General features: G+C 43.5%; 3 protein-coding genes across 3 annotated transcripts in view; 1 reads left to right on the forward strand and 2 right to left on the reverse strand.

Annotated features, from left to right (window-relative positions):
* LOC306930557 (homeobox protein Nkx-2.5-like) overlaps positions 1-26,668 on the reverse strand; it is a gene marked incomplete at its 5' end in the record, with an annotated part of 401,119 nt that overhangs the window by 322,857 nt on the left and 51,594 nt on the right. The window lies entirely within an intron of this gene.
* Positions 11,843-13,384, forward strand: LOC306930549 (GPI mannosyltransferase 2-like; the record flags this gene model as incomplete). Its single annotated transcript, XM_079511570.1, has 1 exon — positions 11,843-13,384. One exon carries the CDS (start codon positions 11,843-11,845, stop codon positions 13,382-13,384), a length of 1,542 nt encoding a protein of 513 aa, XP_079367696.1.
* Positions 17,594-19,534, reverse strand: LOC306930787 (solute carrier family 23 member 2-like; the record flags this gene model as incomplete). The annotated part of the gene is made up of 1 exon (XM_079511883.1): positions 17,594-19,534. The coding sequence occupies one exon, from the start codon at positions 19,532-19,534 to the stop codon at positions 17,594-17,596; it is 1,941 nt and encodes a 646-aa protein (XP_079368009.1).

Here is a 26,668-nt window from a genome sequence, read left to right on the forward strand (position 1 = left end):
ACGTCTGTCTCTCTAAGTACCCTCCCTCCATATAACTGTGAAATACGTACTGAAAGAACGGTCAGGAGAAGTACAAATATTAATATTATTTTTTATTATTATTTTAATTTTAATTTTTTTAAACCATACCCTGTCTACCTACACGCCCTACTTTCACCATAGCTGTGTAACATGCGCGGTTGGTAGAACAGTCATTTTCATTTTTATTTTATTTTTAAAACTATACCCTGTGGATGTTTACCCTGTTGATGAATTGTTTATAAGTATTATTGTTTCATTTCATTCACCAGTTTGTTTTTCTCTTTCTGTTTTTATCTCACAGATACGGATTTCTGGTGGTTTCGTGGGTCAGGAACAAACCCGGGACAGAGTAATCTAGAGGTCAACAAGAAGTGATGGAGAATAGTGAAGGAATGTGTTGTCGACCTCGAGATCCCTTTTCCCTTAAGTTTAGGGTTTGCCCTTAGACCCCGACCCACTCAGAACCGTTTAAAAAAACAGGATTAGGCCCGACCCCTATAGAACAGTATAGGCCTTATGCCATCTGCCCATAGATTTCCCATCGGGAACAAATTAGAATTCCACTCATGTTTCACCATGCACATAATTGTTTTATGTTTTTCTTTTCTAAGACACTGTATTTTGCTAAAACGCTGTTACCCTTCCCTACCTAGTATTAGGATTCATTTGATCATTCCTTCTCCCCTCAATTAATTAATATATGGTATTTTGACTATTCATTTTCCAGATCCCAGATCTGCTTCATTATATAGATTATGTAAACTGAATTATCCCATCTTTGGACAATCTAAATTGCCTTCCATTAGGATTCATTATCCCACCTCATCATATTTTTATTATTTTAGATTTGATTCATATTTTACCTCTGAATTTGGAATATCCCTCCATTGTAAACATTTAACCTTTATTATCCCCGAACCACCCCTTGACCTTACATTGAAATATTTAGGATAGGGACATCTTCCCCTTCCATTTCATTTTATTATTTTGTTTTCATCACCTTGAGTTTGACTTGATTAGGCATATATCCTCCCCTGGATAGACTTGATTCTATATTTGGCCTTCATGGTACTAATGGACTCGCCAGGAAGCGACACGACATCATCAATTACCCTGTCCCCCCCCCTTTCCAAGCTCGGCTTGGTATAAGAACTGTTAGGGGCATCTCCGGCCGTTTTCTCCCGTTTGAATCACAGAGATCAAGTATCTGTCAATGAGAAAGTATAGGCTGAGATTGTCACCTATGGGTCACCTGTTATGTCACCCATCCGGGGGGGCGGGGCGAAGATTCGGCTCCGACAACGAGCCCAACCATCCAGTGTCTGCTCTGATGAGCCACAAAGAACTTTGTTGTCAAATGACACTTTCGACGGCGTAGGAACGCTGCAACATTGCTGAGTTCTTTGAGAACCCCGAAGACCGAAGACATCGAGAGAGAAAAGTCATTCTGTCTCTCTCCCACAGTACCATCTAAATAAGGAGTGATTGTTTGCCTAGTCTTAAGTCAAAACTATTTTTTATTTTTCATTGTTCCTGTTTCCACTGCCTTAGTATAGAGTGAATTTTATTTCTCATCTCCCAATTGACCCTTATATTATTTTAATTTAATTCCCTGAAGATTGATTATTGATTATTGATCACATTTGACACTTCATCCACAAAACGTGATGGAGTTGATGGATCTGGTAGATCTGCTATATTGGTATTTTTTGTGGACATGTGTCAAGTGTTCATATTTTGTCATCTTGCCCTTTGACCATCAGTTTTATCATCAGCCTACGGCCTGCTTACTCTGGGTGACCTGACGCCAAGTTAAGACTCACTGTCTGTCCCCAGTTAACTTGCAATACTGAGAGGTCTATTTTGATTTGAGACACTACATGCATTTGACCTTGATGCCTAGTGAGAAAGTAGATAGCCAGGCATTTCTCTGTTACGAGTTTACAGCTAACAGGGAAAGAATGTTATCTTCAGGTTGCCATAGCAACGCCAGCGTCCACGCTTTCCCGGTCTATGGACCTCAAGGACGGAAACTAAGGAAGTTGTCCCAATATCAGTCCCATCATCTATGTGCTGGTCCAATGAGCGTTCGACACCTAGTGCCAGCGTGTCCTAGTGGAAATTAACTGTGTGTTCAGCCAATGAAATGTGTATCAACAATAATTATTCTACAGTATTAATGCCTTTGACATGAATTGTTCGTCAGAGACTACCCTGTGCCCTTTTGGTGGTACAGGGGAGAGTAATTTGGCTGTATGCGGATCTGTTCTGTCTCTCTGATCTGAAAATGAATAGAACTAAACCATAATCTGCTGACTGGACAATCCTTCTTCCTGGTGGTTTCATCTTTTAATTGGGTACAAGGTATTTTCTCTAAAAGAGTATTTACTGCTTAAAGTAATCCTGTTAAAGTTAACTTGGTCATAGGCTCTCTGCCTAGTTGTGGTGCTGAGTATTCATCAGTACTTTTAAAATACTTTCTGTGTACTCTTTGAGTACTTTCTCAAGAGTAGTTTTATAGTTTTAGCCCTGTGTGGCTCAGTAATTCAGTATAATACAGTCCTTTATATCTTTGGTCCCTTTGGCATTTTATGCAACAAATGGGTTTTATCTTAATTATAAATCCATCACTTAGTTTGTACTGCTGTTTTACTGTTTAGTTAGTGATTCACTGTTTAGTTAGAATCGCAGGAAAGCCTGGTCTGTGTTACTGAATCACTATAGACCACAGGTCCATTTGATTTTATTTATGCTAGTTAAAGTGGGGGAGGGAGGGAGGGTGATATTTGTCACTGCACGTGCGCCTACAGGCTGAGGGGCGGAGCCTGTCAGCAGGGTAGCTGAAGTTGAAGCTCTGCCCTTCAACTTTGGGCACTTTTACATGTAGGCTGACCCAAAGTTGAAACAGTTGCAAGGGGGACATCTTTGGGCATGGGGTCCTCATCGTTGGATATGTTGTTCCCACAACCAAGAAGAGTATTTTACCCTTTACTGGAGGTCCTAGGCCCTAAAATAACCCCATGAGGAAGCGTTGACCTTTACTGAATTGCTTCAGTTTCAGTTAATTTGACCACCTATAACTTCAGATGTGGGCATAATTACACCATTGCTTCAGTTTCAGTTCATTTGACAACCTTCTTTCAACTTTGGGCACTTTTACATGTAGGCTGACCCAAAGTTGAAACAGTTGCCAGGGGGACATCTTTGGGCCTGGGGTCCTCATCATTGGATATGTTGTTCCCACAACCGAGAAGAGTATTTTACCCTTTACTGGAGGTCCTAGGCCCTAAAATGACCCCATGAGGAAGCGTTGACCTTTACTGAATTGCTTCGTTTCAGGTAATTTGACCACCTAACTTCAGATTTGGACACCCTAACATGTGGTCTTTAAGTGGTGGGCCTGTGGTCATCTTAGTGTCTAGGAGGTCCAGTGAAAGGCCTACATACTCTCCCAAGTTGGAGGAACAACATTTTACAATCTGGGAACCCTAGGCCTTTGTATGGCTACAGTGCGACTGGTTCAATCCTACCCTAAATCTAGGCCTAAGACGTGACACCTCAAAGTGGGGTACATTGCATCCACTGGTCAATCCAAGGGCCTACCACTCCACTCTCTTGATATGTTCTTTCCCAACTCTTGGAGAGTATGTAGGCCTTTCCCTGGACCTTCTAGCCGCTAGAAGGTCCAGGGAAAGTCCTACATTGTAGGACTAGTAGCATGCCAAAGTTTGTGCTATTGCCATTGAGAATGCATTGGGCGTTTAAGTTAAATAAGTAAGCTGAATTCAGTAAGCTGAATTATAACATGTGTGAATGGAGTTTCTAGGTGAAAGTGATGTTTTACGTGCCATTGAGCCCCATTATACATTTATCAAATTTGAAAGCACTATATTTCTAAAACTATGAAACATTTCAAAGATTCCATTTCAGGCAAACATGTCCACCGTAAGATGAACCTAAATAGGTTTGAATGGGGTTTCTATAGGTGTAAGTATGTAGGACTAGTAGCATGCCAAAGTTTGTGCTTATGCCATTGAGAATGCATTGGGCGTTTAAGTTAAATAACTCAGAAACTACAAATCATTTCAAAGTAAAAAGTTCCAGCATGTGTCTCCACAGTAAGCTGAATTATAAAATGTGTGAATAGAGTTTCTAGGTGAAAGTAATTTTTTGACGTGCCATAGAGCTGCCATTGAGCCCCATTATACATTTCTCAAATTTGAAAGCACTATATTTCTAAAACTATGAAACATTTCAAAGATTTATTTTCAGGCAAACATGTCCACCGTAAGATGAACCTAAATAGGGTTGAATGGGGTTTCTAGGTGTAAGTATGTAGGACTAGTAGCATGCCAAAGTTTGTGCTATTGCCATTGAGAATGCATTGGGCGTTTAAGTTAAATACGGGGAGGACATATTTTGACAGCAAACTGCCTGTCATATTTTCTCCCTATTCCATCCCCCCCCCCCAGGTACATTATATATTGAAACTATTTTCAGCAATGGTACACTTATTTTTTCAGTGGGTAGATCTTGTTGAGCTGGTCATTTTGAAAGTAGATCTCACGTCATAAAAGTGTGGGCACCCCTGTTCTAGCCCCTAGGATGACCTGAGGCCCACCACTTAAAAACCACATGCTACGGTGCCCAAATCTGAATTTAGGTGCTCAAATGAACTCAAACTGAAGCAATTCAGTAAAGGTCAACACTTCTTCCTGGGTCATTTTAGGGGCTGGGACCTCCAGTAAAAGGCCTAAATACTCTCCAAGAGTTGAGGAACAACATATCAAGAGAGTGGAGTGGTAGGCCCTTGGATTGACCCAGGACCAGTGATTAAATGTACCTCACTGAAAAATAGCAGATCTACAAGCTCGTAGCGTGGCACTCGGTGCCGCACTACGAGCTTGTAGATCTGCCCAAAGTTGAAGGGCTTCAACCTTGGGTACTGGGTAGCTGAAGTTGAAGCTCTGCCCTTCAACTTTGGGCACTTTTACATGTAGGCTGACCCAAAGTTGAAACAGTTGCAAGGGGGACATCTTTGGGCATGGGGTCCTCATCGTTGGATATGTTGTTCCCACAACCAAGAAGAGTATTTTACCCTTTACTGGAGGTCCTAGGCCCTAAAATGACCCCATGAGGAAGCGTTGACCTTTACTGAATTGCTTCAGTTTCAGTTAATTTGACCACCTAACTTCAGATGTGAGCATAATTACACCATTGCTTCAGTTTCAGTTCATTTGACAACCTTCTTTCAACTTTGGGCACTTTTACATGTAGGCTGACCCAAAGTTGAAACAGTTGCCAGGGGGACATCTTTGGGCCTGGGGTCCTCATCATTGGTTATGTTGTTCCCACAACCGAGAAGAGTATTCTACCCTTTACTGGAGGTCCTAGGCCCTAAAATGACCCCATGAGGAAGCGTTGACCTTTACTGAATTGCTTCAGTTTCAGGTAATTTGACCACCTAACTTCAGATTTGGGCACCCTAACATGTGGTCTTTAAGTGGTGGGCCTGTGGTCATCTTAGTGGCTAGGAGGTCCAGTGAAAGGCCTACATACTCTCCCAAGATGGAGGAACAACATTTTACAATCTGGGAACCCTTATAGGCCTTTGTATGGCTACAGTGCGACTGGTTCAATCCTACCCTAAATCTAGGCCTAAAACGTGACACCTCAAAGTGGGGTACATTGCATCCACTGGTCAATCCAAGGACCTACCACTCCACTCTCTTGATATGTTCTTTCCCAACTCTTGGAGAGTATGTAGTATGTAGGCTTCTAGCGGCTAGAAGGTCCAGGGAAAGTCCTATACATTGTAGGACTAGTAGCATGCCAAAGTTTGTGCTATTGCCATTGAGAATGCATTGGGCGTTTAAGTTAAATAACTCAGAAACTACAAATCATTTCAAAGTAAAAAGTTCCAGCATTTGTCTTCACAGTAAGCTGAATTATAACATGTGTGAATGGAGTTTCTAGGTGAAAGTGATTTTTTACGTGCCATTAAGCCCCATTATAGATTTATCAAATTTGAAAGCACTATATGAAACATTTCAAAGATTCCATTTCAGGCAAACATGTCCACTGTAAGATGAACCTAAATAGGTTTGAATGGGGTTTCTATAGGTGTAAGTATGTAGGACTAGTAGCATGCCAAAGTTTGTGCTATTGCCATTGAGAATGCATTGGGCGTTTAAGTTAAATAACTCAGAAACTACAAATCATTTCAAAGTAAAAAATTCCACCATTTGTCTTCACAGTAAGCTGAATTATAAAATGTGTGAATGGAGTTTCTAGGTGAAAGTAATGTTTTGACGTGTCATAGAGATGCCATTGAGCCCCATTATACATTTCTCAAATTTGAAAGCACTATATTTCTAAAACTATGAAACATTTCAAAGATTTCTTTTCAGGCAAACATGTCCACCGTAAGATGAACCTAAATAGGGTTGAATGGGGTTTCTATAGGTGTAAGTATGTAGGACTAGTAGCATGCCAAAGTTTGTGCTATTGCCATTGAGAATGCATTGGACGTTTAAGTTAAATAACTCAGAAACTACAAATCATTTCAAAGTAAAAAGTTCCAGCATGTGTCTCCACAGTAAGCTGAATTATAAAATGTGTGAATAGAGTTTCTATAGGTGAAAGTAATTTTTTGACGTGCCATAGAGCTGCCATTGAGCCCCATTATAAATTTCTCAAATTTGAAAGCACTATATTTCTAAAACTATGAAACATTTCAAAGATTTCTTTTCAGGCAAACATGTCCACCGTAAGATGAACCTAAATAGGTTTGAATGGGGTTTCTAGGTGTAAGTATGTAGGACTAGTAGCATGCCAAAGTTTGTGCTATTGCCATTGAGAATGCATTGGGCGTTTAAGTTAAATACGGGGAGGAAATATATTAACTCAAACTGAAGCAATTCATGTAGGATACAACAGCAGTGACAACAGAGAAATGTGTGTGTGTGGGGGGATACATAATGACTAAATTGGGGAGAAACGGGGGGTAAAATAATTTGCTACTCGAAAAAAAGAAAAGAATCATCAATATTTAATCAATCTAACGTACTAGGAATGCACAGTATTGACATTGTATTTTTACTGACGGTTTCCAGTAGCTTTAATATTGGTTTTCATGTGAATTGAATACCTATGCAGGACCTGAATGGAAACAAGACCAACAAGGACTTTTTACTTGCCCGGCTCTTACCCTTTATCCCTAAACTATTTTTTACAAATAGTTCAAATAGCCGATCTACAAGCTCACAACGTGTCGATGTAGATCGACTAGTTGAACTATTTCAAAATGTTAAAAGTTAGGGCCCTAAAGTAGGGCCCTAAGTGTTTGACTGTACTGTTTACATTTCTGCCAATAAAGTATTCAATCAATCATTGAATCAATCAATCAATCATTCAATGAATCAATCATGTTCAAACTCTTTTTTTTTAAAATGAATATAGTGTAAAATATTTAAGCTGAGAATACTGGCCACGCATTCTCTGCTTTCAGAGCTCAAAGTAGATTGTGTGTAGATTTTGTGCAGAAGTGTTCCTGTCTGCCAACACGGTGAGGTGTTTGTGGTCATGTGACGTGGATCACAGCATCAGGTTCACACATGGTCAACATACGGTCCGAGGGCCATGGCCCAGTCGGTCCCTGGAGCATCTCAATACGGCCCCGACATCCTAAAACAACAATATTATAAAAGGCAGCAGATTTCTTTTAGGAAAATGCATTGAACTCAATTCCAAATATTAGCAATTATATTATTTACCATTTCACTCCATAACTGTATTCTACAGATGCAGGTAACAGTGTGTACTCAAATGTTGTGTACTCAGTGTACTCAACTGATATTTAGTATGAATATGTACGTACCTGGCTGATAACGTTATCCTCAGGGTAAATTTCAGTATCGGGCACTTTTGCTTCAGATCCAGGTACATCGAATGCCCAAATCTGAATGGTATTCTGCAATTGAAATGTTTTAGTTCAGGTTTGGTTAACGGGTGATTGGATCTGAAGCCGAAGCCTAAACCTGAAATTTGAGGCATTTCAGATTCAGTGAAGGCCTTTTCAACTTCAGGGAACTCCGGCTGTACAGCTAAGGGCACTCACGTCACATGCCCCGCTGCCCCTTCGGGCACCGCCCCATCCGAAGCCCCGCCCAGTGCCCAAACCAAGGCCTGGATACCTGAATCTGAAGCTGTATGGTCCTAGCGCCCCAAAATGTAAGGGTTCTCATATAACTCCGCCCACTTCCTCTTGCCCAAATCTGAAGCCGGTAAGGCCCGGATGCCTGAAGTTGAATATAACTCCGCCCACTTCCTCTTGCCCAAATCTGAAGCCAGTAAGGCCCGGATGCCTGAAGTTGAAGCTGTGTGGTCCATGTGCCCAAAGTTGAAAGAAGGTGGTCAAATGAACTGACACTGAAGCAATAGTGTAAGAGTGCCCAAAGTTGAAGGTTGATGATCAAATTAACTGAATTTTAAGCTTTTCCCAGAAGGCCCAAAAAAAGGACACAGTGCTCTATTGAGAAGTGGGAACAATATATTGCAAGATTGGAGCGCAGATCTGTCAGGAAAAAAAACGTCTCTAATCAGCCTAAGATTCACAGATCGTGTTGCAGCCTATAAGTCAAACACCCTTCCCCATCATTTGGGCCATTAAGATCATATATTTTTTCCTGACAGATCTGTGCTCCAATCTTGTAATATAGTTTAAATTGCACTATACAATTGGGGTGTAGCATGTTTTATATTGTACAGCCCCCTTCCACTTCGGGCACTCGGGCGGGTGCCCGAATCTGAAAGTGGTGCTGCCACTGACACCATATTTGGGCACAGCAGGTGTTGTAACACTACTCGTGAGACAGATGCTGTGAGACTCTTAAAAGTGTGTCTTCAGAGTGCTAATCAATGTTCCCACCTCGCACCTTTGACAAGATGTCTGAATTGGAAAAGATCATTGACGGTCCCAAACGACAGGTTCGACTGCGGATGGAGGAAGTCATTGTCCGGACCACCGGCACAAGAGAGAATAAGCTCATGGTGGAAAATGCCAAACTGAAGAGAGACATCGAGGAACTGAGAAGAGTTCTGTTGGAGAAAGAGATGGGGCGGAGAGTGAGAGACGTGGCTGTGGAAAATGCCCAACTGAAGAAAGACATTGAGGCACTGAAAAAGAAGCTGTTGGAGAAGGAGAAAAAGACACCCGCTTTGAATGATCACCAGTAGGTTACTTACTGGAGCCCTACTGCCTAGGATTATGATTTCGAGATGGGGGTAAATGGTAAATGGTGCATTTATATAGCGCCTTTATCCAAGGCGCTTTACATAGATGTCCATTACATTCACCCATTCACACACACATTCATACACCTTTACATAGATTGTGCATTACATTCACCCATTCACACACACACGTTCATACACCGATTGCGGTGGAAACCATGCAAGGCACCAACCAGCACATCAGGAGCAATTAGGGGTTCAGTGTCGGTCCCAAACGACAGGTTCGACTGCGGATGGAGGAAGTCATTGTCCGGACCACCGGCACAAGAGAGAATAAGCTCATGGTGGAAAATGCCAAACTGAAGAGAGACATCGAGGAACTGAGAAGAGTTCTGTTGGAGAAAGAGATGGGGCGGAGAGTGAGAGACGTGGCTGTGGAAAATGCCCAACTGAAGAAAGACATTGAGGCACTGAAAAAGAAGCTGTTGGAGAAGGAGAAAAAGACACCCGCTTTGAATGATCACCAGTAGGTTACTTACTGGAGCCCTACTGCCTAGGATTATGATTTCGAGATGGGGGTAAATGGTAAATGGTGCATTTATATAGCGCCTTTATCCAAGGCGCTTTACATAGATGTCCATTACATTCACCCATTCACACACACATTCATACACCTTTACATAGATTGTGCATTACATTCACCCATTCACACACACACGTTCATACACCGATTGCGGTGGAAACCATGCAAGGCACCAACCAGAACATCAGGAGCAATTAGGGGTTCAGTGTCTTGCTCAAGGACACTTCGACACCAACTCTGGGGGAGCCCGGGTTCAAACTGGCAACCTTGCGGTTACCATCCAGCCACTCTACCCGTGAGCTACCGCCGCGGGTAGGCCTGTCCTACACCAAGGATCGGCTCTGAGCCCTTTCTTGTTTTCTTGAGAAGAGGAATGAAAGTCAGCAGGAGTGAGACAGAATCTGTGTCTCTGAACGAGAACAGAGTGTGTCTCTGAAGGAGAACAGAGGACAGTGGGAAGAGGGGTGAAGAAGAGGTGGAACGGATGTGTTGGGAGTGATTTATGACGTTATGGGTTCCAGCAAGAATGAGAGGGAGGATGTAGAAGACAGCTTTGAGAGCAGCCATGCATCATCGTTGAATGTGCACCAAAACCACCAGTCCTCGACCCCTCTGCTGCTGCATCTGCCAGTGAGTAAGCGCCAAACCAGGTCGGTTATACGCTATAAAAGCGTGCTGTGTGAACCACTGTGATTGTGGTCAGAGGTGAATTGTCAGTGAATTCATGGAAATGGACGACCCCTGAATTTATGTATGTAACTTATTTTTTATGAATAAAATGTAATTCACGAAAAGCGTCCGAAATGAGTTTTCTTGGCTGGGAGAAGTTCAGTCACACGAGAGAGACTTGGAGTAGAGTCTCATGCTTCTTCGCCTGGAAAGGAGCCAGCTTAGGTGGTTCGGGCATCTGCTTAGGATGCCTCTCGGGCGTCTCCCTAGGGAGGTCCTTGAGGCACGTCCCACTGGGAGGAGACCCCGGGGAAGACCAAGGCGCAGTTGGAGGAAACACATCGACTCACTGGCCTTGGAACGTCTCGGGATCCCCCAGGAGGAAGTCACTAATGTTGCTCTGGAGAGGGAAGTCTGGAACACTCTGGTGGAGCTGTTGCGCCTGCGACCCCACTACGGATAAGTGGTTGAAGATGGATGGATGGATGGATGGTTAAAATTGTATGTTAATACAATATAACTTTTAGGGTTGTCGTATTTTGTCTCCCTGCATGCTCTTCTATTGAGACATTTAGATTGTGTCAAAGGTCATGACTCACCTAGACACAGGATCTGACATGATTTTTTTACCTGATGGTCAGGATTCAATGTATCCCCTGAGCAAGCATGCAGGCTCTATTATAGTAGCTAAATTGTATAAATGTCAGCACTTGAGCACTTCTATCCCTGTTAGAAGTGCAAAGTTACATAGTGCAGCTCTAACACTTTACCTAAAGACACGCAGACAAAGAGGACCCTTGCAATAATAATGCTGGGTACCAAAATGCATGTTCTGCTTGTAAATGACCAAGGAATGAGCAGGAATGTTTCCAAAGTAACCATAACGCAAATATTAAACCTTCAGTAGGAAATCAAAACAAAATAAAAAAATTACACCTGTGTGAACTTAGTGATGGGTGCTTGGTAATGTTTGTTTAAAGTGCTCTAAACAAACATTAAAAGTACTGTTTTGCCACGCTACATATACGATCAGTGTTACCCATTACTGTCCAACACTGATATATGTAGCTTGTCAAAGAATACCGTTTTCCATTCTGTATTTCTATCCCCATTATGCAGAATTGTGTGCATACATTCATGCATACAATTCATGTACGCGGTGATGCCATAGACACGATGATGCTTATTTTCGCCACCACGGCTATGACGTCATCCTCGATGGCATATACAAATCATGTCTTTAGTGTAATCTGGTGTAATGTATCCTCAAACACTGTCTCGTTTGTTAGCCAGTGACAGTATGTATCTTTATTTGAGAATCTGCTGAACGAGTCAATGGCGACGGATGTCAGAACGGTTGTACAGTTTGCCACGGCCACCAGGGCCCTGTCTTTGCTTTTGCAGGCTGTCTTCAACGGTGTCATCCCTGACCACGAGGCAGAGGCGTTCATCCCCCCGCGGACAGACGAGCCTCGATATCTGGACCCTGCGGTGGACTGGTTGCTGGGCGGCCTGTCCCGCTGGGACGCCGAGCATTTCCTCTTCATCGCGGAGAGAGGCTACCTGTACGAGCACAGCTTTGCTTTCTTTCCCCTCCTCCCGGTCTTCCTGCGAGGCCTGGCCGAGACCCTGCTGTGGCCCTTCAGCGGTTGGCTGACGATGCGCGGCCGCCTGCTGCTGGCCGTCGCCTTCGGTAACAGCGGCCTCTTCCTGCTGAGCACGCTGGCGCTGCACGCCCTGAGCGGGACAGTTCTGCGGGACAGACGCCTGGCTCTGCTCTCCAGCCTGCTCTACTGCCTCACGCCCGCCAACGTCTTCATGCTGGCCGGATACTCGGAGAGCCTGTTCGCCACGCTCACATTTGGCGGCCTGTTCCTCCTGGAGAAGGGGCTCACCTTCAGGGCCTGCCTAGCGTTGGGCATGGCCACGGCGACGCGATCCAATGGACTGGTGAACATTGGATTCCTGTTGTACCTTCTGTCGCTGCGCGCCATGTCCTGGATACGCGAGTGCCACACGTCTGGGAAAGGCTATGGCGCGCTCTGTCACTGCTCCTGGATCGTAATTCGCCTGCTGTCCACGGCTCTTTTGGGAACTGTGATTATCGCCTTGCCATTCGGCGCGTTCCAGTATTACGGATATAAGACATTTTGTTTTCCATCTCTCTCCATGGAGCGGATTCCCCATGGTCTCCTGTCGCTGGCTGAAAGGAAACGCTACCGCCTCCCCGATGAAAATGTCCCCCCACCGCTCTGGTGCGTGGGACTCCTCCCTGTGCTCTACTCCCACGTCCAGGATGTGTATTGGGATGTGGGTTTCCTGCGCTACTACCACTTGAAGCAGATACCCAACTTCCTCCTGGCTCTGCCCATGGCCACCCTCGGCATAACGGCGGCCTATGGGTACTATCGAGCTAACCCAGACGTGTTCCTGACACTGGGGCTTTGGGAAATGGGTGCAAACAACAAGCAGCTAGATAAGCCCTGCACACATGGATTTCTCAGCCCACGGGTGTTTGTATATGTTGTGCATTGCACCGCACTGCTGTGTTTCGGGACGTTGTGCATGCACGTGCAGGTTCTCACGAGATTCCTGGCGTCCTCCTCTCCGGTTCCCTTCTGGATCAGTGGTCATCTGCTGCTGCTCAACGAGCCACTCCTTCGCAATAAAATGGCCCAGACGACACACGACATGCAGTCGCAAACCCACGTCTCTTCCGGAGACGGATGTGAGCACATGCCTCATCTTAACCCACTCACTGCTCTGCTGCCACAGTGGAGGGCGTGCTCCCTGACCACCCAATGCATCTTGGGATACTTCATCTCCTACTGGCTGCTGGGTCTGGCACTGCACTGCAATTTCCTTCCCTGGACTTAAAGCTATAGAGCACCGAAGACTGACGTCAATATCGGTGGAGGCCGCAAATCCACGGGTTCATGTACTTTTTATTTGCATTGTAATCCCCATAGGGGGATTTTAGATCGCCTCATATAAGAATTGAGTTTGAAAAATAAACATGTCATCCCGGCCGTTTCACTCATATGGATATGAAGAATCAACTGACTGAGAGAAAACGCTATTGTTACTGCTACTGAATTAGTTACATTTTAATTTTAATAAAGCAGAGACAGCTTATTTATATTTGGACCACAATGCTTATATGAAACGATTTTATTGTTTGTTATTATTAGTGTGGACCAGACTATAGTTATTGTCACACTTTATTATTATTCTTCCGGAGTAACCTACTTAACTTCCGCTGTGATTGGCCGAGCTTTGCATAACGTTTGTAGTAGATAATTGGATGTTGTTGGTTACGTAACCAATCTACGCATGATCACAGGGGTAACATGACATTGTAATTGGCTGACAATGTTAGTGGGAGGGGCCTATGTAAGCGACTGCGGCAACCACACTTTGCAATCAAAATTGCGACTTTTCTAGTTAGTGTAGTTGCCCAAAAGGCAACCAGACTATAGTTATTGTCACACTTTATTATTACTTTTCTGGAGTAACCTACCTAACTTCCGCTGTGATTGGCCGAGCTTTGCATAACGTGTGTAGTAACTAATTGGCTGTTGTTGGTTATGTAACCAATCTATGTTTTACAATCGTTTATAAAGACATAAATTCCCTTGCAGGGGCAGAAGACCAAACTATTCAAGCGTTATAGAAATGTTCAAATTAGGGAGGGCCTATTGAAGCGACTGCGGCAACCACACTTTGCGATTTTTCAAAATTGCCACTTCTAGTTCTGTATTCCTGTATTCCTCCCCTTTCTCTCCTTCCCTCCCCTTTCTCTCCTTCCCTCCACTTCCCTCCACTCTATCATTCTCTGCAGGTTTGAAGTCACCAGTCACCTCATCTGCCAATCAGCCTCTTACCTGACTCCACCCTCATCTAATCACCACCACCTGCTGTCTATAAAAGGCTAAGTTCCACCTGAGCACCCAAGTAAGACAGATGCCTCTGTACACAGGCACCATGTAGGTAGAACATTTTTAAGCACACTAGGTAACGGGTGTTTTCCACCACATGTATTTTAAACTAAGTTTTGGTTAGAGTAGTTAGGTAGGTAGGCTTTTGTTTCACTAATTATGAGTTAGTTTAGTCTGTCTTTTGTTTCCCTATAGCGGCTTCTTTTGTTATTTTGGCAACACCCGTGTCCCTTGGTAGTGGCTTAACTGTTTCATGTGTGCTTGTGCACACCTACTGTTTGTGACTGTAAATATGTAAATATCCTAAACTACCATTTTGGAAAGTCAAAAGTAAAGAGAACACTTTGCACTTTTCTCCCTCCGTCCGTACAAGATAATATCTTGTCCGTACAAGATCATATCTTGTCCGTACAAGATATTATCTTGTCCGTACAAGATAATAATTATCTTGTACGTACAAGATATTATCTTGTACAAGATAATGGCTCCATTTATTCGTACAAGATATTATCTTGTACGTACAAGATAATTATTATCTTGTACGTACAAGATAATTATTATCTTGTACGGACAAGATAATATCTTGTACAGACAAGATAATATCTTGTACGGACGAGATATTATCTTGTACGGACGAGATATTATCTTGTACGGACAAGATAAAATATATTTTGAATGCATGGCCATTCAGGGGCTCCGTACGACCTGGGCCCGTTTCACGAAACTTGGATTAACTAATCCAGGATTTAAACCAAAACCAGGCTTGTTAAATCCTGGTCTGTACAGCCTGGTTTATTCCATTCCACTAAAGCCAAGCGAGGCTTAGAATGGGTGGATTTATCAGGATCATAAAGCCTGGCTGAATGCAGAGCCTGGCTTTTCCTCTCTAGACCCATTTGGTGGAACACAGATTTACAGATCCTTCTTAGTACGGACAGACTCATCACTAGACCCAAAAGGGTTTCGTAACAGAGTGTGTGTGTGTGTGTGTGTGTGTGTGTGCATGTTCAGTATGCATTGTGCGTGGCTACGTGCATATTCAGTATTGTGTGTGTGTGTGTGTGTGTGTGTGTGTGTGTGTGTGTGTGTGTTGAATCACATGTTTTTATACTTTTACTTTTGTATTTTGATGTGACATGTGAATACTTTGTTACTTTCACACCAATTAGACCAATTTTGTCCATGCCTTTTACTTGAAACAGAGTATTTCTAAATTGTGGTATTACTACTTTTATTTAAACGTGGGGTATTTCTACTTGTACTGAAGTAAACATACAATATAGGGGCCTAGCAGGTATTTTAAGCTCCACAGATTTCACCCAAGGGGAGTTTGAAAACTTGCCTAATGACAAAAATCACACCCGTGTGAAGTGAGTGGTGCAACTTCGTGTGGGGGGGGAGTTCCAGACCCACAGGAACGCACCCAGGGTGCCGGCCTGATTCCGGCGAGCTGCCCAGCGTCCGAAACGGTTGAGAAATGACAGTTACCGTGTGGGGGTCCCTCTACTGTCACTGTACTGTACTGGCACACCCGAAATCACCATATATACAGTTAATATGTACGTGTGTGTTTGTGTGTTAGGTTGCGCACAGGTGGTGAACAACAACCATGCTGTTTTCGTGCTCAGACACCCGTAAGCTAAAAAAAACTCTCATATCTGCTGGGCGAAGTACAACAGTGTGCAAACGCTGCAGCAAGATCCGTGAGCTGCTGCAGGAGATAGCTGGGACAGTGGGGAGCCACAGGCCCAAAAGCTCAAGGAATAGTTTAACCTGTGATTTCATGACGTACTTTTTATTTGTGTTTTTTCTATTCACTTGGTCATTAAGGACCACAGAATGAGAGGTCTGCTCTGCCGGAAATATCGCAGGAAAAAAACGTTATGGCCATTTTTGTATACCGCACCATAGACCACCAATATGAGGCAAAATTTCATCATACTTTAAGTAGCATGTGACGTGTCAAACTAGGGGGTTTTCATGATTCAGAATACATTCCAAGCATTAGCTTTGCACGAAAAACACTCCTTGGCCTAAATTCGGCCATATCCAATTGTCTGCATCGAGTGACCTCTGTACATAGAAATTGATTTATTGGATATTCCACTGTTTAGACTGATAATTCGGTACTTAGTTGACCTATGATGCTATAGATTAGTATCTCTATGCGGTTGATGTATTAGTGCTCTGGATTAAGAGTGTCTGCTAATTTTTGCTGTGATTTCCAAATTTGAAATGGAATTATACTATAAATATTCTGGAAAGGTCATTCAATATCACTTCAGTTTAAAGGACAACTTTAGTTTTTTTCAACAAGGTTCATGTTTTAGGTTCTTATTAGAGAAAGTAAAAGATTTCATTTGCTGCTTTCTTTCGTTTTAGGGATTTTAGCTGTTTTTGACAGGGGGCGGGGGCATTCGAGCATGAGGCTAGCTATTTTTGGCAAATGTTCCCCCCAGAATAACATTACTGGGTTGTAAGTGTGGTTTAACGTCAAGTATAAAACTTATTTTCAACCTGTCATAATGGAAACAGACATTCTCTCAAGTTTTCCTCGTGACATGCTGAATTGTAGGCGTAAATATTTGCATATTTTCCTAACATAATATGACATGCAAGGTGCTGTAAAGTAACAATGTAATTCAGGAGGTGCCGTGGATGAAAACATTTACAGGGGTGACCTGAGCTAAAAAACCTTTGAGAGCCTCTGGGCTAATTAAGGAATGTAATTTGCACATGTCAGTTTAGAATTACAATCATGACAATAGATTACAATACAAAACAAGACAAACAAACACAAACAACAAAGTTATTAATACAACAATACAACATCAGAGCCAGGGGGGATAACAGAAAACATTAAAAAGTGAACACAAAGCAACAGTTCTCTGCAGCTTTCTTAGAAGAGCTGAAGGCATTTGCTGAAGGCACGCTGCGTCGCTGCCCAAGTGACGTCACTCATGCGACTCCTCCATGTCTCTCGCTGTCACTCAGGTGACTACTGGCCAATCACAGCGCGTCTTTTCCGGGACTTAATGTTACGCACGCGGAAGCTTGACATTGAAGGAATCTCGGGGAAAATTGTGCCTTCAATGCTGACACGCGCCCCAGAGCCGGAAGAGGCGTCTACATGTTTATATGTATATGGTTACACCCCACTCACTCCCTCCGATCCCACTCCAACTCTTACTTCCCTAGTTTCTGCATGTCCCGTCCGGCAGGCACAGGCCCCGTGCAGTGTACCCCACTGGTACCCTGTGAAGGTGGGGCTGATTGGGATGTACTTGAGGACGTCGTGTCTGCGGATGAAATCCATGCCGAACGGCAAGTCGTAGGATCTCATCCCCTCCGGCTCCGTGGCTCTGGGCCCGGAGCTGCATGTTAGCTTCGTGATCCCACGCTCTTCCGGAGAACCCGGGATGGTGTTGTCCAGAACGAATGCAACGGAGCCACCAACGAACATGGCGGTGGTCAGCAGCACGTTCAGCACCTGGTCTATCTCAACGACGCCGGTGGCCAGCGGATTCTGTCTGAGGTAGCTCGGGAGCATGAGGCCAAAGAAGATGGAAAAGCCCAGGACGAAGAGGTTCCGGGACGAGTTGAGGTCCACGAACTGCAGGTTGGACAGCCCCACCGCCGTGATCATGCCAAACAAGGTGCAGAACAGTGCGCCTAGGACAGGGTCTGGCAGCGAGGCAAACAGTGCGCTGAATTTACCCACAAGCCCCAGCAGCAGCGTTATGATCGCCCCGTACTGGATCACGCGTCTGCTGCCCACCTTTGTGAGTCCCATTATGCCTATATTGGGACTGGAGGACGTGGAACCGTTGCCTGTCCCAAACAGGCCATCCAGCACGCAGGATATACCCTCGAAAAATATCCCCCTGTTGATTGCATGGATCGGTGGTGGAGGGGCACAGGAGAGACGCGCGCAGGCATAATAATCTCCAATAGACTCGATCATGCTCGCCACCACCGCACTCATCATGCCAATCACCCCCGCAGCCGTTACTGTTGGGACGCCCCACGGGAAGGGACAAGGGACCATGAACCACGGTGCCGCAGCCAAGATGCCCTGTCGCGCGTCCGTGCGCGCGTGGAAACCGTATTTGTCCTTCTCTGGCGGGAAAACGTCGGTCACTGTGAAAATGAAACACAACCCCCATGAAACCAGGATGGCCATGATGATGGGAAACATCTTGAAGACCTGCAGCCTGTAAGAGCTCCATCCTCTCTTGGCCTTGTTGTAGAACGGAAGAGGCAAATGGACATTTCTGGCATACTGGGAAAACAGCAGCATCAAGAAGATGGTCAGCATGGCCATACCCCAGTGTTTGCCGGCCCTCTCGCCCGCAGACTGGAAGCCGGACAGGCCAATGAGCGCCACGGTGGGAGTGATGGTCAGCGGTCCGAGGTACTTCATCAGTGCTCCCGGCAGGCCCAGCGCTCCGATCACAACCTCGATCATCGACGACACGATGATGGCCCCTTGGATCTCTCGCATCCTGGGGTGCCATATGTGCTCCGTTTGCATGAGCCCTGTTGTGCTATTCAGCAGTGGAACCGCCGTGTCATTGTTACACTTCCACTTGTCTTGGGACAGAATGGCCATGGCTGGGGCCAGAAAGGCAAAAGCGCTGGCCTGGAAGAGAGGCAACCTGCAGCCCAGCGTGGTCTGGAGAAGAGTGGTGACGCCCACGCAAAAGAAGATGGTCCCTATGAGCTGGCTGGTGGCCCACTGGTCGTAGCCCACGCACATGGCCTCGGCCAGGAGGAACGGGACGGCGATAGTACCGCTGAAGCACGTGAGGTAGTGCTGTAGACCTAACGGCACACACAGGTACCAGGGTGGGGTGTCTTCTATCGTGTAGAGCATGTCCGTCCTCCTCCTGGCGTCCACGTTGTCTGTGGCGCCGTCCGACGTGTCGGACCCGCTGGAGCTCTTCTCGGCTCCTTGGCTGTCGTTAGCGTAGACGGCCACCAGCTCGGTGTCCTGATGGTGATCATGACCTCCGCCGGTCTGGCCCGCGCCATTTACCACCAGTGGGATGGAGTAGAAGTCTGCACTGTGTTCTCCGTCTCCATCCATCGTCTCCAGACAGTGTTGGTGTGGTGATGGGAGCACGGATACGGTTTGAAAGAGGTCTGGGTTTAAGAGGAAGCCGTGCAGAAATGCACTATGCTCGGTCAAATAAGTCAAATATTATATTCTCTCAGCATACGGTAAGTGGACAGGTTGTCCATGGAGAGGCTTTGCCTTTCATCAGACACAGTGTTTGACCTGCTCACAGTGTCTGGTCAGTGTAGGCAGAAGTACCTCCACAATGTATTTGTCCACATTTTATACTTTGAAATATTAAACGAATTAGTCATACGTCATGAATAATTATATGTCACAGACATCTGACGTCAGATTACATACGCAACGGGCTGGCCACATTCCATATAATGATGATAATATAGATAATATTAATAATAATAATAATAATAATATAGATCCACGTGATTTGTTTTTTGAGCATGTGATTTGTGTGTGCGTGCGTGCGTGCGTGTGTGTGTGTGCTTTTGTCCCCACACGTCTCATATGCCTTTGACAATGAAAGGGGAAATTAGGTCTATGTGTCTGTCATTTTCCAAGTTACCACTTGGAGGAGTAGTTATACCATAAAACGAGTTCTTACAGCCTGCCTGTCACATAATCTAGTAATGGGAAGGACATATAGTGTAACCACCGCATGGCTACTAAACATCCAGCCTGTCTCATAATTTAGTCATGGAAAGGACAATGTGTAACCACTGCAGTAAGCTAAAGCTACTATAGCAAACAAAGCAGTTTTTGTTTGTTTGTTGTCTGAGCATTATGCCACATTTGGGTTTAACTTGTCAGACTTTAATTCATTCAGATAACATTTGCATTACTTGCATGGAGGTGATCAAATGTTGAAAAGTAATATTGTTGATCGTTATATTCATAGAAACATTGTTACTGGTAGATCAAACATGAATAAAACGAATACCTTATGTTGACTATAGGCAGTGTTAGGCACAATCTAATACGTTCTTCATTACGTGAGAATACTTCATATAATATTATATATTTATATATTTTTTTACAAACAAAAATATACCCTTTGTCGAATATTACTCCTCAACTGAGAAAGTTGCTCAGTAAGATTTTTATTTGCATTAAAGGTAGGGTAAGTGATTTTCTGAATCACTTACGTAAATCACTTAAGTGTTAAAAAGCTCTATTTTGTACTAATGAATTTCAGGTCGGGATACCAATTGTACCCAATCAGGATAGAGAACGCATCCACAGAGTGGATTTTAAGTGATGACACAAAGAAATGCATGAGCAGACTTTGGAACTGGAACACTATAATATTTGCTGATACATGGATACTCTCTCCTGATTGTCTGAAATGTTGTCACCTATACCAGAACATTTATTTTCTGTTTATTATCTGTTTATTATTACATTTTCTTTTTCATATCATTGCAGTGTTGGTTTCAGTTTGAGAGAGTTTCATAACCCTCTGAAAGAACTAATGAGTGCACTAGCTGCCTTGTAGGACCCCAAAGCCTATAGAAACCCCTATACAAACTTCAGCATAGAAATACAATAGAAAACCCCCACACGCATGCATGCACATTGCACACACACACACACACACACACACACACACACACACACACACACACACACACACACACACACACACACACACACACACGTGCATGCGCGTGTGTGTGTGTGTGTGTGTGTGTGTGCGTGCCTGGACGGCCTTGCAGAGGGTGTCAAAGGCCATCCGTTGGGCTGCAGCATGGAGTCGTGGCATCCGTGAGACTCATGGCGATGGCGCTCCTGGCATTCACTGGCCGGACGGCAGCGCAGCTCTTCGGCAGTCTCCTCCGTGAGAGTGTCGCACTGCTGGGGCAGGTCGGTGCGCGCGTGCATCCGCCTGGGTGACGGCAGACTGCTGGGCGAGCGCTGGTGCTTTGGCATGGGATCAACTTTGACCCAAAAATGTCAGAACCACATTGTGATGTCAGAACAGGCCAGCTCCATACAGTATAGCCTATATGGACATCTACGGGTTTGATGAGGTCAGATCAACATATGGAATGAATCCTGTACTGGAGCGTGTCTTTGAAATGTAGAGGTGTAAATAGGCCTACGTTAAAACAAAATCACACCTGTGTGAAGTGAGGGGCGCTCTTATCATTATACATCATCATACATCATCTCATGAACAACTGAATTCATGTGATCAGTTGGTTACATTTACATCATATTTAGTGGACATTTGACCTAATTTCTCCTTCCATTGTCAATGGCAAATATTGAGACATGTGGGGACAAAAGCTGTATATAGGAGGCAAAAAAAAGGAAAATGAGTAGCCTACAGTAAACGTACTTTAGTGTCCACCACAGTGACTAGGGTTGGGTAGGGTGTAACGTATATATATATATATATATATATGAACCTTTATTGAGAAAAGGATAACCCTTGAGATGTATCATCTCGTTTTCGAGGGGGTCCAGCAACATAGAGCAAATACAGAGCAATACAGTAGACAAAAACATTACAATAAATACATCCATGCATACATTACAAAACAAAACAGAAAGCTCTCCCAAGCTGGCCGCTCCCACCCCACCTAATCACCCAGAGAATAAGGCACTTAATGCATCATAGTTACTCATATAATGAACATAGATCAAAAATCAGATACATATACTGTATGCACATAGTATGTGGACTATACGTAATACGTATCGTATCGGCCCACATGCATAAGCTATCTTATCATAAGGGCCCGTCTCAAGAGTGTTACATTGGGGCTCTTAACACAAAATGTTTTCCTAGTGCTATTATTGAGGATGTCTAATTGTCCTTGGCCACTGTTTTAAGTGGTTCAGTGCCTGCACTTTAATACGATAAGAGACCATAGATCATCATGCCGTGGAGCTAAGCAGCACCTGGAGAGAGCACGTGGGAGTCAGTCTCCTGCCAATTAACCACTTAAGTCCTATTTCGTTACCGACTGTATAATGTCCAAAACCGTCCCTTTTTTATTATTTAAAGTGAAAATTAGTAGTGAAAATTGTAGATTAGCTATTGTCCGTGCGACACTCTTGTATGATGAAGTATAGGCCATTAATTTACGATAAAAAACGTACAAAGTTGAAATATGGAGATATACAAAGTTTCTATTTAAGAAATAACGGAAATAGCAATGTAACTTTTGTAAATGTTTGCCTATAATTATACCCAAAACAGGGTATTGAAAGTGGTTAAGGAAGGAAGGAAGGAAGGAAGGTATGGGAAGGGAGGAAAGAAGGAAGGGTGTTAACTAGAGTAAACAACCAAACACAGCAGAACATAAGCAAGTTACGTTCCCATTTTCTATCCGTTATAATGTGAATTTTCTGCCATGTTTTTGCTTAGCCAGTGTAAAACAACTCCTCAGGCCTATATTACGGATGGTGCACTCTCTAAGGAGAGGGGATGAAGTGAGGTGTGATTGGGTTTCCAGCCAGACCGAACATGCCTCTCCCTTATTGGTGTAATTAGAGTAGCATTAGTTTCAGGGAAGAGGAATCACCAGGCTATGCTGTCTGCCTCCTTTTCCTTAAGGAACGTCTGTGAATGACGCGCAATCAACCTTAACTAGATCAGGAGCAGGAGATTCTGTTCTTGTAAGCAGAAATTAACACTTCATTCCCCTTTGTCGGCAGAAATTCAACACTGTGCCCCTTGAAGGCCCTCCCAGGCAATAAAGGGGGAAATCGAATTATGTTAAAACAGCTCCGGACCAAAACACAATTACCTAATTTTCTGGAGAAATCACCCTGTTTCCCTCCAGGCAGAGTGGTACACTTAGCCTGGAGACAATAATCTGAGGACTCTTCTTGTAGAGAACAGCGTTCTCATCTCTCTCTCTCTCTCTCTCTCTCTCTCTCTCTCTCTCTTTCTCCCTCTCTCGCTCTCTCGCTCTCGCTCTCGCTCTCGCTCTCTCTCTCTCTCTCTCTCTCTCTCTCTCTCTCTCTCTCTCTCTCTCAATTCAATTCAAAGAGACTTAAGTTATTGGCATGTGAAACATATGTTTACATATGTTACTAATGGCAGGTCGGACTAGCAGGCAGTCCCCTGTTTACATTGCTTGTTCTGGGGCGAAGTTTTGACTTCGGGTCAAAACACATGTCAAACAAGAAACAAGATTGTCGTTGTGTCAAAGTCAAAGGTCATGTCCAACTGATAGACCTAAATGTCTCAATAGAAGAGCAGGGAGACCAAATACAACCACCCCAATTGCATGAGTTATATAGAACTATTATAGAGGAATTATACTAGACAGATTGGACGAAATAACAATTTACATAATAGAGCTTTAAATGAAAGTAGGCCTATCAAAATACTTCACATTGGGGAAAAAGAATGTTGAGTACAAAAGTATTGGCAATGCATGAAAATCTTTCAACATTGGTCGAATCTTTTCAAAAAGTATACAATTTAATTTAATTGGTTAAAGTATGTTTTGTAATAATAATCTATCTTTCAAATTTGTAGTCGAGTCGAGTACAACCCTCTGAGATGTAGTGGAGTAGAATTATAAAGTATCAAGAAATGGACATACTCAAGTAAAGTAAAAGCACCCGAATTACAGTACTTCGGTTTCTTTTCCCTTTTTACCTCCTTTATAGAAGTGTCTATTTGTACGTCTCTAAATGTTTTTGATGAATTGAACATGGTGGACCCTATTGGAAACAAGTGTAATGCTTAATTGGGTCGTCCACTCACAGTTAACAGCCTTTGTATTGAGTTTGTGCTTGAAATGTACTGTAATTCTGCAAACTGTTAATAAATATTTCAATCAATCAATCAATCAATCAAAAAAAAACTTTACTACTTAGTTACTTTCCATCACTAATGATTGATTAGGAGGCTTTTTTCTGCCCTAGCTGACCTATGACTGCGCTATGACGCAGAATGAACACTTGGGGGTGCCTTCCTCATTCTATCTTTATCTGCAGCATGCTACTGGTATAGAGCGTCGCAGTCCCGCCCCCTTTCATGACGACGCCAGGCCCAGGAAATGAATCCCAATGCATTTTTCCCATAGACATTTCAAAACGTATTTATTTAAAGACCTTTTAAGCGTCGTACGAAGCCAACTCTTGTCGTGACAAATCATGACAACACATATATTTTGGACCAAACAAATAATTACAAAGAAGAAAAACAACAAAAAAAGTGTTGTAACCTGCCGTTTCTTTCTACTTTCTAATTCTTTGTTTGGCCCATTTGTTGTCATGATTTGTCACGACAAGAGTTGGCTTTGTCCGCGGCGTAAACGTCTTTAAATAAATACTTTCTGAAAAGTCTATGAGGAAAATGAACGGGGATTTCTTTTCCGGGTCTCTCGAGGGGGCGGGACTAAAGACTACAAATTTCACGCCCCCAAATGAGACAGCGTCCCCACTTCTGGTCCGTTAGAACGGTGTACTGCAGGCCAGTCCATAGAAGTCCATTGAAATTCAACTGTAGTTAGCCTACTTTTAAAATGTAACAAAATGAACTGAAGACTATATTGATTTGAATAAAAAATATGTTTCCATATGTATGAAGTGTCTTTATCAACATATATTGTTGTTTTCTCAATAGAGGATGTATTTCACATTTAATTTACCACTTGAATGAGTTACCCAAAATGTTAACAGAGCAGAGGGGAGACAGCAGATAGAGAACCTGACGCTTTTAAGGGTCGTCAGACTCGTCACTGCCTTTACGAGGCTATGAGCACCGACTTTGAAGAATGGAATTCTCATACATCCCGATCCCGACTGACTTTGTTCATTCATTTCATGTCTATATTTTGAACATGTCACAGGCTTAATAATATGTTCTACCTACGTCGGAGCTCTGACGGTGTGTTATACGTTGTCAACTTGTATAATTAACTTGGCTGAATAGTTGGGAAAATAACCCAGCTAAATGGAGGAGTGACATTATATCCTGACATTTTCATACCTAGTGAATTCTCCAGATGAGTATTAATAATTAGTCTTGCAAGATGCTGTTTAGATAATTTTCCACAAATACATAGCATATAAAAAGAAACACAACAAATATATCTGGGTATTGAAACCCTCAAGGGATGCGACCATGACGTATATACCGTGCGCCCACTTTAACTTGAAATGTACAATGCTAGCACTTTTGAATCTCTGATGGAGTATATTATAGTACATTGTGGGTTTTATAGTTAGATGGTATGTGACATTGAAAAGGACAAATCAAACATATGGGACACTTTATTAGAACAAAAAAAAATCGCTACACCCTCAGTAATCAACCACTGAAATAAGGGTATTTTATGATATCTCTCATAGGGATTGCATTGACAGCTGCAGTACACCGTTCAAACGGACCAGAAGTGGGGGCGTGAAATTTGTAGTCCCCGTGTGTCTACTGTCTATATGGGGGCTGTAGCGGTGTCAAGGTTAGAAGAGGTCAAAAGACTAACCTGAATACACATTAATTGATTTGTTTACTACTTCCAAGTTACAGAAGGCCACGGCACACAATCCATTAACAATTTATTTTGTTCGGTTCTATGTATAGTTTCCACACTCTTAATGGGACCTTATAGGGACAGCACATGCAGTTCTGCAGGCTCTAATTGGGCCAAGACAATAACAAACTATCAGAGGCGTGTAGACCTATTCAGTGTTGTGCCGCGTATTGGGTTACGGACCCCAATTTCATATGATTGTAATCTTTTCATTTTGGTTCCATTTGTAGCTACACTCTCTGAGTTAGAGACTGCTGAGGGTCCATTTGTTCGGGACCTCCTGGAACTCCCTTTAAGGAAGCCTGGGGGTCCCTAGACGACCCCACGCTGAGAACGTTCATTTCCTATTTTACAACTTTATTGTGAACACTATCTCTGCTTAGATAAGAGAAGATAGGCTAGTTGGTCCAAATTCCTGTTGCTTGAATGGCATAGCCAATGAAAGGAGGGGGATTGGTATAGCTGCAGTGTAGGCTAACGGCCTAACCAGATTCCATTTCCTTCATGCCAGTGTAGGTCAGTGTCGGTCAGTGCATCGGCCTCGGCTTTAGCTCAACGCTGATCGATTGATTGATTGATTGATTGATTGATTGATTGAAATTTGTATTAACAGTTTGTAGAATGGGTAGGCTACAGTTCAACG

Source organism: Electrona antarctica, assembly GCF_951216825.1.
Source record: "Electrona antarctica genome assembly, chromosome: 10".
Lineage (NCBI taxonomy): Eukaryota > Metazoa > Chordata > Actinopteri > Myctophiformes > Myctophidae > Electrona > Electrona antarctica.